At 51.9% G+C, this 16,719-nt stretch overlaps 2 protein-coding genes across 2 annotated transcripts; one reads left to right on the top strand and one right to left on the bottom strand.

The window, feature by feature from the left end:
• Positions 1 to 912: 912 nt before the first annotated feature.
• On the bottom strand, positions 913 to 6,207 carry QC764_508610 (uncharacterized protein; the record flags this gene model as incomplete). The annotated part of the gene is made up of 3 exons (XM_062948117.1): positions 3,578 to 6,207; positions 3,290 to 3,442; positions 913 to 3,136 (listed from the first exon to the last, which is right to left on the bottom strand). Exons 1-3 carry the CDS (start codon positions 3,589 to 3,591, stop codon positions 913 to 915), a joined length of 2,391 nt encoding a protein of 796 aa, XP_062799522.1. The 5' UTR covers positions 3,592 to 6,207.
• Positions 6,208 to 13,648: 7,441 nt separating this feature from the next.
• Positions 13,649 to 15,966, top strand: QC764_508600 (uncharacterized protein; the record flags this gene model as incomplete). Its single annotated transcript, XM_062948116.1, has 4 exons — positions 13,649 to 14,468; positions 14,562 to 14,808; positions 14,863 to 15,552; positions 15,610 to 15,966. The coding sequence occupies exons 1-4, from the start codon at positions 14,350 to 14,352 to the stop codon at positions 15,964 to 15,966; spliced, it is 1,413 nt and encodes a 470-aa protein (XP_062799521.1). The 5' UTR covers positions 13,649 to 14,349.
• Between the last annotated feature and the right edge of the window lie 753 nt (positions 15,967 to 16,719).

Here is a 16,719-nt window from a genome sequence, read left to right as displayed (position 1 = left end):
GTTGTCCTCCTTCCATTGGACCACAGGCCGCATATCGAAGCGCGTTTGCTATCCCATCCACTACCACTGACCTCGGTGAGCGCAGAGCGCGGGCGGCAGACAATGTCACCGTCTAATGTCAACATCAGTACCTCAGATCAAGCAAATCACAAAACAACCAATAGAACATCATGTAATATCATCCCAAAAAACAAAAAAGATCTGCTTCCTCAATTTGACGTGTGTGTGAGAGAGAGAGAGCAAACACATCCCTAGGTAATGTTGATGTCGAACTCCCAAAGTAGTCTCATTTCAAACCGTCCACTGTCTTTACATCCCGCAAAATCTTTCCCCTCCCCCCCCCCCGGCCCAAAAAAAAACTATAGACCAGTACATGTGGTACACAAAGTAGGTAAATAGTATAGCCGCAAGTGAAAAATACTCAAATATGGCATGTATTGTGACGCACCACATCCATCACTCACCCCAAGAAGTTTAAACCACTCAACAAAATCCCAAACCAAAACCCACAAAAAACAAAAAGAAAAAACAGATGGCCATTGATCTCGGGCCCCTATATATCTCCTCCAATCAAATACACAAGAAGAAAAAAACACACAAAAAAAAAGTTGACCCCATCGAGGGACTTGGTATCTCAGAAGGAAAACAAAACTCGTTTCACAAACGCCAAAGCAAAGCACGATGGTTCCCATCTTTCCCCTTGCCCATATCATGCCTGCAATTTTGATGTTCAAAAAACAGATTGTGCCCGGTTCGAAAAAAAAGCCGCGAACCTACAACTCCCCCGCCTTCTAGAACCAGCCCAATTCGATGTTTGTTTCTTGTTGCCTCGTTAAAACAGCCAAATCCATATTGCTCTCCTTGCGTGTTTCGTTACCGTAAGCGTGTGTGTGTCGTAGGCAAAAATGGCGCTTAATACCGCAATCGAAGCTCATAACCCCTCTGTGGCGCCGTGTTGTTGGATGGGGAAGGCATGTCAGACTCCCCAGGGGCGTCGACCGCCATTTCCCATTCGCGCTTGACACCAGAGCCGCCCGTCTCGATGACCTCCAGTGTCATGTCCTGGCCCTCGGGAATTTCGCGGATGACGTCGTCGTCCATCTCCACTTCGATGCCACGAGGCAAGACGTGTACTGTTCGGATCACCCTGCCAACGTCAAAGTTGTACTTCACAGAGAGTCTTCCGACAAAATCGGAGAGCGTCCTTTGCATCAAGTAGACGGCACGGTGCAGTTCCTGGCCAGAGGGCTCCGAGAAGTTTCGTCGCGCCACATAGAAACACGCGACAGGTTTGGGAGGGCGCTCCTGTGGTGGTCGGTAAGAAGAGTCAACGCCCAAGGCCTCAATCCACCCCGTGAGGTGACCAGCTTCGTCCACCTTCCTGACCTTGGTGGGCTGGTTGCCACCCTGTGCGGAACCATCGGAACCAATCTGATAGTCTTGCCAGTTCGGCTTACCGGCTACAGAGGCCTGTGAATGAAGAGAAAGTGAGCTCGGTGATGGCGAGACCAGCGAAGATCCAGCCATGGAGCTACGTTCGCTTCTCCAAGCGGCCGGGTCCGTGTCCACCCTGGTGAGATCGACGGGCTCTCCGGGAAGCGACACCGGATGAAGATCAGGGTCGTCAATATCGTCACCCCGAAGGTACAGGACACTCACAGGACGGGTGCTAGTAAACATGTCCTGGAGAGTCTGAAGCTTGAAGTGCAAATCTTCCTCAAGATTCGGTCTGCCACCGCCTCCAGCAGAGCTGGCTGAGGACATGGACCAGGTACGCTTGTGCTTCTGCACCTTGCCGGGTCTCTGGACTGCCGAGCTGCTCTTGGACTGCGCTGCGCTGGGTCTCTTGCGCTTGCCAAAGTCCTTCATCCCACTCTCGGCCTGGGCGATCTGCTGCTTGAGCTTATCAATGGTTTTCCTGACGTGCGCAACATCATTGGAGAGTTTGCGCTCCGCTCCGTGGTCACGGAACAGCTTGACTTTGCAGTAGCAGATCTCAGCCTCAGGGGACGAAGGCGGTGGTGACTGGGAAGGATCCGATGGGAGGATGTGTGTCTTGGCACAGAGCCTCACAGGAATGCCCTTGACACCCTTGGAATGGCTAAAGTCGGTGGAGAGGAAGTTGAAGCGGACAGCAATGTTGCACTCGACGGCGCCGTTGATGCCCGGAGTCCAAACCACGGAAAAGCCGTCAAATGAAGCAGTCTCCAGCTCGATACGGGCCCGTTTATCGTCGCCTTCGGAAGGCTGTCCAGCCTCAACGTACTCGACAGCCTGCAGCTTTCCTCCTCTCTGATGGGCCTCGTTCGTTCCGCGTCCCTCTTTCCACAAGCTCCAGCACACGCCCGGCTTTTGTCTCTGCTGCTCATCCTCAAAGGAGATTCTGACAAAGGTGCGGAAACGGGTACCAGGCGCCATGGGCATCGGCGGGTTGGTATCGACAATCGAGAGCGAATAGGCCTGACCCTTGTTGAGATATGTCACGGGAATCTCGTCGGCATGCTTGATCATGGCTGTTGGGGCATTCAAAGCAGTGTGGAAGCGGAACTTTTCCGCAGACGCCGGGAGAGGGACCGACATGGACATTCCAAACTGTCTTGTCTGGAAGGCAACCATGGGAGACTGGCCGTGGAATTTGCTGTCGATAGACACCATATGCTCATCTGCAGGGTCGGAATTCATGGGAGAGTCATCTTGGTCCATGGTCTCGTACCCGGTATCTTGGCGGAATATCGATGATGGGGCAAACGACGGTTGCGGAGGCTGATGCTGCATGAAAGGGTGGAACTGATGAAACTGCTGAGGATGGCCAAATCCATGGTGAAAGCCACCCACGTCCATTGCGGTAGTCCCGGAGTGAATAGCTCCATCTGAGGTCGGCAGGGACAACGGTGTCCCAAGCCCCATTCCCAGACCGAGGGTGGGTGTGTGGAGGTCGCCAGCGGTAGGATGGTAAAGTGTATTCGTGCCTCCTGGGGTAGGGGTATAGTAGCCGCCGGTTTGGTGGGGAAAATTGGCAAAAGAAAACGAGCCCGGGTCTAGCAAGGACGGCGTGAATCTCCACGGCTCGTTGGCCGCTGCTGCCCGAGGAGTCGGGTCCTGGTCGCGAAAAGCCTCATGGCTTAGAGTTTGAGATCTGCCACGGCCGTGTTAGTCAAACGATTGCTAACGGTGAGGCGCCAAGCCCTGACTCTCTGGAATCAGACGTTGACCCCGCGCCGAGTTTGGCTTTTTGGTAGACTTCTTCACACACACACACACGTGGGTTAACAGGAGAAAAAGAACATACGTTTCTTGCGCCGAAACAGCAACTGCGGGGTGGCCAGCAGTGGTGGTGCTGGCTGGCTGGGCTGCACCGGCTGATGAAGTTACAGCGGCAACCTCAGGAAACTGTTGTCTAAAATTGGCCAGCAGATCATCCCCAGGCTTCTGCGAGCTCGTCCTAATGAGTGGAAATTCTCGTGTCAGCAAAAGTTCACGGGCCGAGGTCATAGTCGAGCGCGAGTTGCGCGGACCTCCTTTGGGCAGTCCGATCTTTTTTCATTTTATTTTTTCGAACAGGGCTTCGACGACTCACCTTTGTCGGAACATGTCTGCGACGAGGAGACACTGCACCGGTGGTAGCGACTGCGGGCAACAGCTCTTTGGTGGAGCGCTCTTTTATCTCGGTCAAGCGCACTGTGTTGTGAGATATATCGTGGGTCGTTGCAAAGACAGCTTGAACGTGTGTGTACCGTTCGGTGAGTGGGCGGGAAGCGACGGTGGGATGGTGGGGGAGGTGGGTAGAGCTCTGGCAGGTAGGGAACAAGCTACCTTATCGACGAGATCAGATGTTTCGAGGATGTGTATGCTCGCTCGACAAACGGAACGAGCTGTGGGAAAAAAAGGAAAAAAAAAAGCCAGCAAGCGAGGGAAAACGGCAAAGTTGCCAGGCAGAGGAGGGTAAGGTTATTATCGTCTGGTATTCGGAAGGTCCAGTAGGTCTTATGGGTGCATGGACTGGACGAGAGGTGCGGCCGGCCTTGTATATACCGGCTGGTACAAGCTCAGCTAATAAGCGCGAAAGCACAGGCTCGTCTGTGGACCAGAGAAAAAAAAAGATTGAAACCGAGGGAACTGAGGACTGATGAGGGATAGGCCTGAGTTCAGAGTTTTGACTGACAGGCCGAGGTGGAGGTGTGGCCAGGGCAAGAGGTACCTTGTTACCTTAGTTATGGATTAATGGAGATGGGGATGGGGGATGGGGGGAATGCGTGAAAAAGGTGGTGCGCTATAGGGTGGTCTAACTGGAAAGAGTAATCCAGTGTCAGAGTCGAAGGGGGGGTGGGGCCGGAAATGCTGGGCGATGTCGAGGTACATCCATGCATGGAGCGAGAGAGAGAGCAACAACGGGGCCGAGAGAACGAGAGGAGACTCGACGATGCGGGAAATTGTTTGCGAGAAGGGTACCGTACCGCTCGGGAGGGTCAGGTGGTTGCCACTGGAGCTGCAGCCGGTCGATGGCTGCAAGAATATTTTGGTTATCTTTATGTGGGAGAGCGGGAGACGACAGGCCATCAAGAAAGAACTAAAGAAACTGATGAGAGAACGAGAGAGTGAGAGAGCGGCGCGGATGGAAAGTACCCTCCATCTCAGCTTGACGCGGCCATCTCGTCTGGCACTTCTCATCAAGCACATGGAACACTTCTATATGGGCATTGCGAATTGCATGTCGGGCACATCACACCTGGTGCGGGGTTTTCCCGTGCTTCTCCCGCAAAAAATGGCAAGGGTGTGTCTTTACTCAGTCGACACTTTTGATACATGGGTATCTCACCGCACAAAATAGTGGTGCAATAATTATTATCATGATTTTGCTGGTGAGAGGAGAGGAGAGGAGACGAGGCTGCTGCGGAGGGATGGGTGGTCGAGTCCTTCGCCATACCTTGTCCGCATTTCTCATTGTGACCAGGACCTCGACAACGGTGACAGCATGCAGCTAGAGAATATAATAAGATTGAAGGAGGGATGAATATACCGGTCTTGACCCACGCCAGGGTGTGTCGCATCCACCCATTAAACCATTTCGATGCAGGCGCGGGGAAGTTCACCCATCATCAAACAAAACCATAAACATGCATCATCCTCTGTGCCGCTGCCTGTTCATCTTCCTCATGCTGTCATGTCAGGAATCTCGACCGCAAACCCACGCGCAATCTCGTCGTGGTTTCAAGGTGAGTAAGGTAACAGATCGAGATCGAGGTAACGGGGCCCTCGGAATGGGAGATTGCCCGCGCCTCCGTCCACATCTGGCAGGAGCGGTTCGGCCGTCCGTTCTCAATTGAGGTTGTAAGACGGCAACCTTTTCCGAAAGTGTTAGGAGCTGGTTGTAGAGGAAATCCGATTGTCCAATGCCTCGCACCGCCGTTATACATATAGCACGGCTATTAAGGTAAATATCGTTGGGAAGGTGGTGCGTCGGGTAAAGTACAGCTACATTATCCAGGACTACCACAGACGACCATACCCAGACACCCAGAGAGGAGATGTGGCTGTGCTCAGCCACTCGCCTCGAGCTTGCGAAGCCTGCGAAAGCATCATCTATCTGTGTGGTCTAGAAGGAGAGGAGATCACTATGTTCTAGCCACAGTTGTCAATTGATAGATAGAAAACTAGGAAAAACTCCGTGCAGAGGAAAAGCAGTCATCCGTACGCAGGGAACTTTTGTCAGTGCTGAGCAATGCTGAGGGAACGGGCTCACGGGCTCTGTCGTTGCCTTACATACAGCACCCAAGGTTCGCCACGAAAATGGCAACTTCGGTCGAACACCTCACTCATGTCCTTCTGAAATTTTGATGGATTGTGTGAGTGCGTGAGTGAGTGCCAAAACTCCCCCCCTCTCCACCCCACCCGAAGAAGCGGCAGAGACTCGTTGCGGTATGGGGTTCCGTCTTAGCCCTTGAGCGGGCGCAGGAATTGGCAGGGCTATCCTAGCCACACCGTTTCTATCCCGTGTGGCCGTCTCAAAGTTTTGGTGCCTGTCCACTGTTCAACGAAAAAGTCCGGCCTCACCTTCGATTGTTGTGTCCTCTAAGACATTTTGGTTATCATGGCTCCAGAACTACAGACACCTCTTGAAGAAGTCTCACAATCGATATCTTTTGCGCTCAACCAAGACCCCTCTTTTTCGGGGTCTGGGGTCCTCCGGGGGGTGCTGGTGATGGTCGACTCGGCCGCGCAGCAATGGCTGGCAGGGATCTGCATCCACATGCGCACTCAAAAACGCTACGTTAAATTCTCACAATTATGACGTCAGTCACTATTCCGTTGTGTCTTGCTTGCCCAATTGATCTAGCGTGCGAAAGCGTTCCACATATTATTATTTTCACAATCACGTTTGTTCGTCCTCATCGACAGCAACACCACCAGGGATCCTCTTCACATGAGCCTTATAGCAGCAAATATCAGCAGACAATGACATGTCAACACTTGGCCGGCTCGTTCTGTTCCTTTTGTGGTGGTATCGACCTGCCCGGCCCACAGCATAAACTCGTCCAATCTGAACAGGGACACCCGTGTCGGCTCGAGGCACGATTACGTCGATCTCAACTTCTTTTGGGCTCCCGAATCCCAAAGTTTCAGTATCGGCATTCTGGAAGTCTTCTGGTGGCAGAATGCTAGCAACACAATCTCTTTTCCCCCCTTCGCTTACGCCGTGTCACCGGCTCTTGAAGGGGAACCATATCCGTCCCGAGTCTGAAATGCCCACATACATGAACTGCGATGGCATCTATGTATGTACAAAGGCGAGAAGCAGACACGAAAACCCTTTACGCATAAGGCTGAATGAGTGTTTACATGTTGCCGAAAAGGGCTCGCCGTCCCCGGCGGCAACAGGTGAACCGATGGCGGGAGCAGCAGCCGTGACAACAAGGCCAAGCTCTTTTGACCTGCATCGCATGCAGTGCTAGGCCCGGGTCCAGGTCGAAAGCTGGCCAGAATCAGAGTCTCCATACAGGATCTAACGGTCGTGTAGAAGAAAAATACCAGAGCGGTGGAATGCTCGCTCTCAGGGCCGGAATGGATGAACTCACAGCCACAGCCACAGCGTCCCAAAAACTTTTTTTTCTCATCACGATCGACCCGCTGCGTTCACGGGCTCGATCTCCCGATCTGCAAGGGGTTCTCGGGATTCAGTGCTACGATTCGGTATCATTGCTCTTCCAAAGCCGGCGGAATATCAGCACTGCTGCAAAAAGGGTCGTGAAGGGGGCGCAAGACCCTGAGATCTATCTCTACATACGATCTATTATTATACACCCATACATACACCCATACATACATACATACATACATACATACATACATCTACAAAACTATCTCTATGCAGCAGTGAACTACACTACCTCTGTGTTCCCCAATACAGCAGGCTGCATACGGTTCTATTCTATATATGATCGTAAGCACGTGCTCACTGACATTGATGCTGATATAGCCTCTACACCGTATTTGCATATCTTCTTGACACACTGTCGACTTGGCTAAAGGCACGCCATTGTTTAGCATCCCTGGGATACCCTCCTCTCGTTGCGAAGCGTGCGAAGCTATTCCCAGCACCTGGTGGACCCAGCATTTGACACTGGACTAACATGACGTCATGGCTCCATCCAGTCCGGAGCGTTTCAAAAAAGAAAAAAAAGAGGGGGGTTTTGTCGCGGGAGAGGAGCCGTCCCCGGAGCTATTGCTCACTGTCAGGTGGTCAGCGCCCCAGTGGTGGTGGTTCTACGTGGCATATCGGCCCCCAATTTTCAAGCATTACGGTCGCAAACTTCACCGCTTCAGAACAAATCACTAGATTGATGATATCAGCAGTAAAGCCAACAAGCACCGAATCAGAGGCGGCCAAATTGATAACCACCATCAGATCATTGCCTATCATGGGGTAAAATCGAGAGGGTGGGCGATCAACTCTGCCGCGTGTTCACAGAAACACCCGCTGTGTGTGATTCGCCGACGAGCAGTCAGTCCTGCAGCCGAGACGGTCCTCCTGCGGCCGCTACGTCATTCTGGCATGTCACCTCTGCATTTTGTCGATATCGGATTGTTGCCGAAATCCCATTGCTTTCTCTCTTCCATCGTCTCCATCACTGATGAAGAAGGTGGTGTGTGGTTGCGACGAGGCTGGGCGTCCTTCTTCGTCTCGACCCAACCCCCAGCCGTTCCAGCCGTCCATCCCTCCCCCCCCGCCCTTCATTCCCGCTTAACCGCTTGTCGGAGCGAACACCGTTTATTTCTCGGTTAGTTGGGGGAGGTCGTTGGTCAGGCCCCATATCAGACGTAAAATGACGTCAGTGTTTAACCTGTCAAGGGTGGGCACGGGCCCTTTCTCTCTTCCCTCCCCACCTGTCCGTGCGTTTCTTTTCTGACAAGCGCGGTGGAGCCTCGAGTTGACGCGAGCAAGGGGGCTGCTTGAACGACACACACCTCCAACAGATCGGACAAACACGAGATGATCGGCTTTTTTTTTTTGTGTATATAAAATATTTCCCAATGGGACCCTAAACACCCTGAATTGCCGGCTGACTCCGAGGAGGGGGATTCACCGACACAGGCAGGGTCCGGAAATCGCGAGGAAACCCGTTGATGATCTTTTTTGCTCCACGGAGTCAAATCCGGCAGTTCCCAGTGGTTGGAGACGAGCTTTTTACCTAAGTATGCAGTGCTACGATATTACTGCACACCACATTTTCTTTCTCACGGTTGTTTATGCGGCGGATATTGCTTGCTTTGGCTTCCTGCACTGGGGGGATGCCCGTGTGTGTGTGTGTGTGTGTGTGTGTGTGTGGTGAGGATAATGCACAGTGCTACAGAACCCGGAGTACATGCCGCAGTGTGGTGCTTAATCCACTGGCGATATCAAAACACACACATACCGATTATACATACTACTTCCACTTTCTCACCGACTTCGGGGTTAAAGCGGGAAAAAGACTTGGCTGACATAATCGATATTCACAGAGGACATTTTTTGAAGCTAATCTTGCGAGAGAGGGACAGCATTCGGAGTCTGGGGGGTGGGCCCCGTGGATTGTGGCATCGTCTGTTTTTTATTTCATCTTTGGTGTTGTTTGTTTGAGAACCCCGGTCTCGGTAGCGGGTGGACGATGGATGGGCTGCAATGCGGATGTCGTACATGGTATATGTAGGTGGGTGGTGGAGGTAGAGGAACGGGTAAATGTCGGGGTCCATCCCGAGTGCCCTGGGTCGTTATTGTGGAAGGGGAGGAGGGTCACAATATTGACTGAGGGGACCGGATTCGATTCAGGGGCTGCTGCACTACTCCAGTGAGGTGTTGCAAGAGCTAAGAGAGATGACGGATACTGACTGGCTACCTTGCCTGTGTAAGAGATGTAAACTCGAGGGGGGTTTGCGCGAGGTAGAGAATGGGCACTAGAGGCATTCTTCCCGTCATACCTAAGTAGGTACGGGTGGTATGAATGGTTGTTGTTTCATTGGTAGACAAGAGAGATGACTCTATCTTCAATGACCGCTTCACCTCACAGTCTTGAGGCTAGAGACATGGCCATGGCCGTCTTCTATTAGATGGCAACTATGACCATTCCAGAAGACCATACTTTAGGGGTCTCACACCACAGTGCCAGCAACCAGGATACACTGCTGTGTTCTCTAAAGTTGGATGAATGATGGTTTCTCTGGTGGGCCAATCCTTTCCCTGTCTGGGTTTGGTTTGCTGCTGCCGTCAACCGTCAACGTTCTCTCTGCCCTACCGTCGCCGTTGCAGCGCTTTTTTTACCCCGCGGCGGGCGGCAGGCTGAACGCTGATCACCTCCCTACCTCGCCGCTTCCACCCCCGGGTTCGTTGCGTGGTCTCTGGGTGGTGTGGAAAACGGTTGTCAGGGTGGGCGTGGTTTCCACGTTGGCCTAACGAACGTCCTTTGCAGCAAACATGATGAACACACAACCAGTGCATTTTGTTGGCAGAAAACGAGAAACGCTCTTGTCACTCTCCTTCTCAACGGCGCTGAGAAGAGAGCGCTTTCCCTGTCGGGTTAGCAAACGGGTGACAACATCTCCACATTGCAAGTCCCTACCCTTGCCATCAACTAAGGGAAAGCCCTTCTCGAGCAATGACTTGAAGTTGTAGTTTGATACAACGATAGAAGGTAAACACGAGAAAAACACATCTCGTGAAGTTTTCTAAACACAGGGAGGGTTAGGTGGGGTGGTACGATTTTCACCTACCTAGGGAAGTAGTGCGATCTCTTCACACTGATCCCAGTAAACAAGACTCTTAGTTGGGTTCAAGCATTCTGTCACAAATCCGGGGGATGTCGGGCTATCAACACTTTCCAAAAGGTCAAAACGTGTTTTTGTCATCATGTATCTACTAGAAGGGGTGATGCAGCCCAAGGCGACGTCGAAAGTGTTATTTATAAAAGATCATCACCAGCACTTACCTACTTATCTACCTGTTTGGTAAGCCGCCCCCTTATGCAGCCCGAGATTGGTGAGAGAATGGGATGATGGGAGCAACCGGGGACATGGGAAAGTTTGAAAAATGGCATGACAATGATGGGATTGCTCGGGGACGACTGCCTTTGTGGTAAACCGTGTGGTGGTGCTAGGACTGCCGATCACCGCCGGCATGCCACGCGGGACCCAACAAGCAGTTGTGCAAATCCAACACCGACTCTGCTCACTTGACGGCGCGATAACCACCTATTTCTGGCCCAAACAAATCAACGAAAGTTTAGCAAGTACTCTGAAGCACTGAGGAGTGTACTGTCTAAATCCCATTCAGCAGATATTTAAAGCGGTGATAGTATGGCCGTTTGAAGTAGTATAAGCACAACTGTTTTTGTCAACTTGCTTTTTTGGACCCACGTGCGTGCCTATCGTCGTGGTTTTCCAGAACGGGGGAAAAGGAAGCTGATCGATGATGGGTGATCAATACCCGCCTCGTCCCTGCGTGGGGATACATGCACCTGCCGTGCCTCAACACTGGGGTGTGGCTGGTGGTTGAGGGTTGCAGTTAACGGGTGTTTATGCTGCAGGAGAAGGGGAGGGGGCTTGCCTTTGCATTTTCTCGTACAAGAGAGGGGTGATATGAAGCCCTGGCTCGGTTATGTTAAATATTACATGCTTGCTGGTGCTTTGATCCTCTTCTGGAAACAGAGACACTGGGTCTTCTACTGTGCAGGTAGGTGATATTTCCAATCTCATACTATGGAGTCCGTGGTTACTGATGGGCGGCGTTCGTTGTGAGTGTTCATTTTTCCGAGAGTGGCTGAGCAGCGGTTGGAGTTGTAATCTCTCGTAATTTCTTGCTGTCCCTATATCGTGCTTTGATGAGAGTTGTTGAGAATATTGCAAGAATGATTCGAAAACTAGCCACTCCAGAGGGAAAGTGGTGTCTTTCTATACGCCCTCCCGACACCATGTGGTGTCTGTATTACAGCGATGATCGACCGAGGGGCAGTCCAACATCGGCACTCGGTGACCACCCCAGAGTTAATGATCGGCAATTCAAGTGCCCCATTCCCCAGATAAACTGAACTGGTCGACCGGCGTTAAGAACAGCGTACCCGTTCTCGTATTCGATAGCCGAAGGAGAGAGGAAAATCTTTATTTTTATGTTTCCTGTTGGCAGGCGACTGCAGGTGATCTTCGTCTTTTAGCGAGTCCGACCTGAAAGTGCTTGCGTAAGGTACGAATCTGGCGGGCTTCGGGTATGTTGATCATGGAACGGCAGGTGGGAGCTGGGTTTAAACTCGGGCCGATACTGCGGAACGGAGCCGTTGGGAAGCCGGGAGATGGGATGTGGGACCAGAGGATGGGATTTCGGGATGGAGCTTTGAGAGAGGAGGGCACCGAGGGGCGTCATGCAAGTGATCTGTCGGTTTTGGTCCCTTGCTTCCGGCATGTGCGGAAGGGGAAGCTTATCAGGGAGGGTCCGTCAGCAAAAGGGTGTCGCATGGGGGAGCGTCTTCTGGGAGTACGGCATGGAATGGCATTGCATGTGCCGTGGGCGGGGGATACAACATTTTTGCCTGTAGTCGGTATGCGTGATGGCGCATATTGGGAGGTGAGGGTGTGGTGTAGAGGAATAGAGGTGAGGATGGCATTTGGTGGTCGTGACAGGCTTCACCTCGACATATCTTAAAATGACTTTGTTGTTCGGTGATGCGAGGAAGCGGCATCTTGAAGGAAGACATCAAACATTTGCCAGATGGAAAGTTTCGCTCTTGTCTCCCTGTATATTACCCATATATACCTTGGGTATATAAATCTGTGTTTGGGAATTCCGAGCTCCGTCCTTGAAGATTCTCGAGTAATAACAGCATGAGGGCAAATCAGCGAAGGAATTTTGTTGGTTGGCCCTAAAATTGACAAAGAAAACAATTTCAGAGCTACCTGGTTATCCGCAGAGAGCTACATTTATCTTATCTTTCAAGCCATAGGCCTGAAAAGGTAAGGTATTTATGTAGTCAGCTACTCAAAGGCCTGAACAATATCTTTGTAACTCGTTTACAAGCCATCTCCTCGATTGGAGTAGGGAGGCTACATGAGATATCTACATAGCCCCGAAAAAAACCGCGTTTCGAATTACAGTCTCCAAAGTATATTACTGAAGGTAAGCGGTCAGTTATATAGTTCACGGGAGAGAGTAGTGAATTCCGTAGTTCAGTTTAGTATAAGCGAGCTGTAGATTATTCTAGGCATAAGAGTTGGCAACCGTAGATTTCCATCTATGGTCTGGTCGATATTGGAGAGGAAGAGACAATGGTATTTCTATCAAAAAGAGGACAGGACAGTCACACCTGTCTGATCGTCAAAGAGGATATTGTGGCCGAAGACAGAATCTGCATATGTAATGCGTCAAGGCTCTTCCGGCTACACAGGGCTGGCTGGCGACCATTCCGAGCAATAAATCAAGCCGCGCTATACTGAATATATTTGATATTCAGCGGATCTCGACTGTCTGCACCAGGTCATCGAGGTTTTGAAGATGGGTCAGGGGCTCCAGGTACCTCGGGTGCTTTTACTCGTGGTTCAGAGGACTTTGGAAGACATCTCTGAGAACGAGGACAGTTGTTACTAGATACGCTACTTCAGACATTTTATTACTTGCTTGAAGAAGTTCTTGGACTCATAGGGAATCTGCTTCGTAAATGGTCAACCGTGGTGTCAGACGGATCTAGACTAGGCAATCAGAGAAGCGACCTTCCTTGGAAGACGGTGTTGATGTAGCTCGCAATGGCTCCCATAAGCAGCGGGTTGTTGCATCGTTGAATGGTCCATTCAGAAGTCAAGATATTGTCGTTGGATCTGGCTGAGCATCGTGTTGAAGGCTTGAGTGTGGTCGCATAGCTGAGCGTTGAGTAGCAACGGCCGGAGGAAAGAGAACACAGCTCATGTACATCTTCATATTGTCGCAGGCCAACAGCCATACAAAAGTCGGTACCTTTTCTTCGTTGCAGCAGGATCCCGCACCTATCTGTGTAACCGTGATGTCGTGTTCTACCAGCTGGACCCCTGGTATTGAAGGTCGGATGAGTCTCAGCTATGTCCAAAATAATTCACCAGCTCTTCCTTGCTCCCACGTTCCCCAACCACTCGCCAAGAGAGCGTCAGAAGAGTCTAGATAGATGGCGCAAGGCGGCATCACCGTGTTATCTGAACACTGTCGAGGTAGTCATTAGCATCTTGGTGACGCCCGTGGTTCAAACCCTGGGCTTTGATTGGCTGGAAAGCTCCCATTTCTAGGTAACCGAGGCCTTGGGGTTTCACTCGAGGGGTTCGGTTGGAATTGAACTTGCATGTTTCTGGGTGGCCTCTTGACCTTTATCTGCCCCCTCTTCCCAGCCCGCTGGTCCGCTGGTCCTGAGGAGGGCCATAACTGAAAAGATTCGAGCAAGGACCGCCTGGTGAACGGGCATGGCACAGCATAAAGACAAACGTTGGCCGCAACTTTAAAACACATCAAAAAGCTGGAAGGCGGGTTTGCCCCGCATCGAAATTCCTTATCAGCAGTGCTCCTGGCCCCCGGCTTATCACCGCGAAGTGGCGCCCGGCCTCCCGCATTGGCTGACTCGGCGGATCCCCCAGCAACGCTAGCCCACCGCCCACCGGGTGCATCACTAGCCTGGCCCTTTGAACCTCGAATTCTACCCTAAAACAATCTTCGAACGGACTTGGCTCGCTTTGCCCTCCACCATATCCCAAACACCGTTGACACTTGCTCGACCCATCATCGAAGAGTCCCTGGATAACCTACCGTCCCTTCATCGAACCGCGCGCGCTGTGTGGAGGAAGGTCTAGGGACTGAACAGTGACAGCATCTACATCATGTCTGGCTGGTTCTCGTCCGCTCCGTCTTCGGCGGCGACACCTGCCGATGCCAACGCCGGTGAGGACCATGTGAGCGACGGATCGAAGCTCAAAACCTTTATTGGCATTTTGAAGAAGTGAGTATGAAACATGGGCTATGTCGATATGGAACTTGGAGAGTCCCAAGACCGGCGGTGACATTTGGCTCACACCACACACACCTTCAACAGGTTTATCGGCGTGTCTGATCTCGCTGCCGTTCGATTCTCGCTGCCCTCCCAGCTTCTCGAGCCTACACCAAACCTTGAATACTGGAACTACCTCGATTCCCCGAGTGCTTTCGCCGCGATTGGAACCGCCGATGAGCCTGTAGATCGCATGCTCGAGGTGTTACGATTCTGGTTCACCAAGGATTTGAAATATGCCAAGGGGAAGCCGTGCAAGCCCTACAACTCTTGCTTGGGCGAGTTCTTTCGGGTAGGTTGACTTTGATGTTGGGAGAGATCGTGGACTTTTGCTGATAGGTGGCAGTGTAACTGGGAAACTGAGGATGATGCTCCGAGAATCGACACTTCCGCACTTAGAAAAAGTCCATCAGGGAGTAGCTCTTCTAGTATGAAGTCTGCCAAGTCTGCCATCCCGGCAGGGCTTGGCTCCAGCGACCCTCGAGCAGCCTCCACCGTATCAGTCACTCAGTCGGCAGCCAACCCTACAAAGCCGGTGAGGATTTCCTACCTGACAGAGCAAACCTCTCATCACCCTCCAGTCAGCGCTTTCTACATTGATTGCCCCGAAAAGGGCCTTCATGCCAAGGGCTTCGACCAGATTACAGCCAAGTTCACCGGTACCTCCATCAAGGTTATGCCCGGCGAGCACAATCTGGGTATCTTCATCACGGTGGACCGCCGAGATCATGAGACATACCAGCTCACTCACCCGGCCGCTCATCTGGGCGGTATTCTGACGGGCGCTTTGAGCGTGAGTGTTGGTGATATGTGCTACATCACATGCCCTGAGACCAAGCTCAAGGCCATCCTCCGATACTATAATGACGGCTGGCTTGGCCGGACAACCAACAAAATGGAGGGCATCATCTTCCGCTATAATCCTGAAAACGACAACAAGACTCAAATAAAGGACGTACCGGTAGAGGATATCCTCATTCGTCTTGGAGGCGCGTGGAAAGAAAAGATTGTCTTTACTATTGGAAACAAGCCTCTGGTGAGTATTTGCATACATGGCTCAAACTGGGTTTTTGGGAGACTAACACGCAACTAGGAATCCCACCCTCCAGAGCGGCAGATTACCATCATTGATGTTGCTCCATTGAGTGTGGCGCCAAAGGTCCTCCCGCCTGTTGAGAAGCAGCTCCCCAACGAGTCTCTTCAGCTTTGGAGTGAAGTCACCAAGGCGATTCATGCCAAGCAATTTGGCAAGGCTACAACAGTCAAACAGGAGCTTGAGGAGGCCCAACGTGAGAAGGCTCGGGAGCGAGAGAAGAAGGGAGAGACCTGGACGCCGGTATTCTTTGAGCAGGCTACTGATAAGGCCGGTAAGCCTTCGCTCACAGAAAAGGGCAGAGAGGTGCTGAGGCGGGCCCAAGCTGGCAACTGGGACATGGATGGCATTCTTTAATGATGGGGCAGGAATGGAATGATACATGATAGCGTAACCACACAGGGAGCAACACTCGTTCACTTGCATAGCTGACTTTTTGGGACTGGCGGACGGGGCCAGGGCGTTTCTACAGTGGGCATGATGGGGGATGGGGGATGGGAAAGACAGAGGACAGATGGGGGATGATATAAGGGGCCATATACATGCATACAACTTTGGAGGCGCATTGGGAATATCTACAGTAGAGCACTTTGGAATTATACTTTTTTCTTCGTAGTCGTCGCGCCAGACCCGAACCCTAACCCTACTTACACCTTGGCGCCAGGCATCAACTTACGGCACAGCCCAGGTCACAAAGACCATGCAGTGCAGCAGCGCACGGAGCGCATTGGAGCTCGTGAGGCTGACAGGCCACCTGTTATCGTTATCGGCCAGGCGTCCTAAGCCCCTTTTGCCAGTTGCTGAGCCTGAGGGGAAAAGGCAGCTGCAGCAAAAAGGGAGGAGAGCACAAATCTGGGAGCCATCTGGCAAGATTGCCCTCGAGACACAAGGGATATTCGTATTGCTCGAGTTTCTTGATCACAAAAAGATCGACTCGGTCCAAAGATATTTTGATTCTCCAAGAAGACGAATTGGACCCTTCCCCCCCCTCCCCTCAAGCCTGGCGCAACCCTGCCAAGCAAGCCCGCTGCGCAATTCCAAGAAAGCCAAACCAGGAGCCGTTCCGCTTTCTCTCGTCCCAGAGCTTCCCGACCGAGAGAGAGAGAGAGA

This window comes from Podospora pseudoanserina, chromosome 5 (assembly GCF_035222485.1).
Source record: "Podospora pseudoanserina strain CBS 124.78 chromosome 5, whole genome shotgun sequence".
Taxonomy (NCBI): Eukaryota; Fungi; Ascomycota; class Sordariomycetes; order Sordariales; family Podosporaceae; genus Podospora; species Podospora pseudoanserina.
The sequence above is the reverse complement of the archived record's forward strand: the minus strand, read 5'-3'. Positions and strand labels throughout refer to the sequence as shown.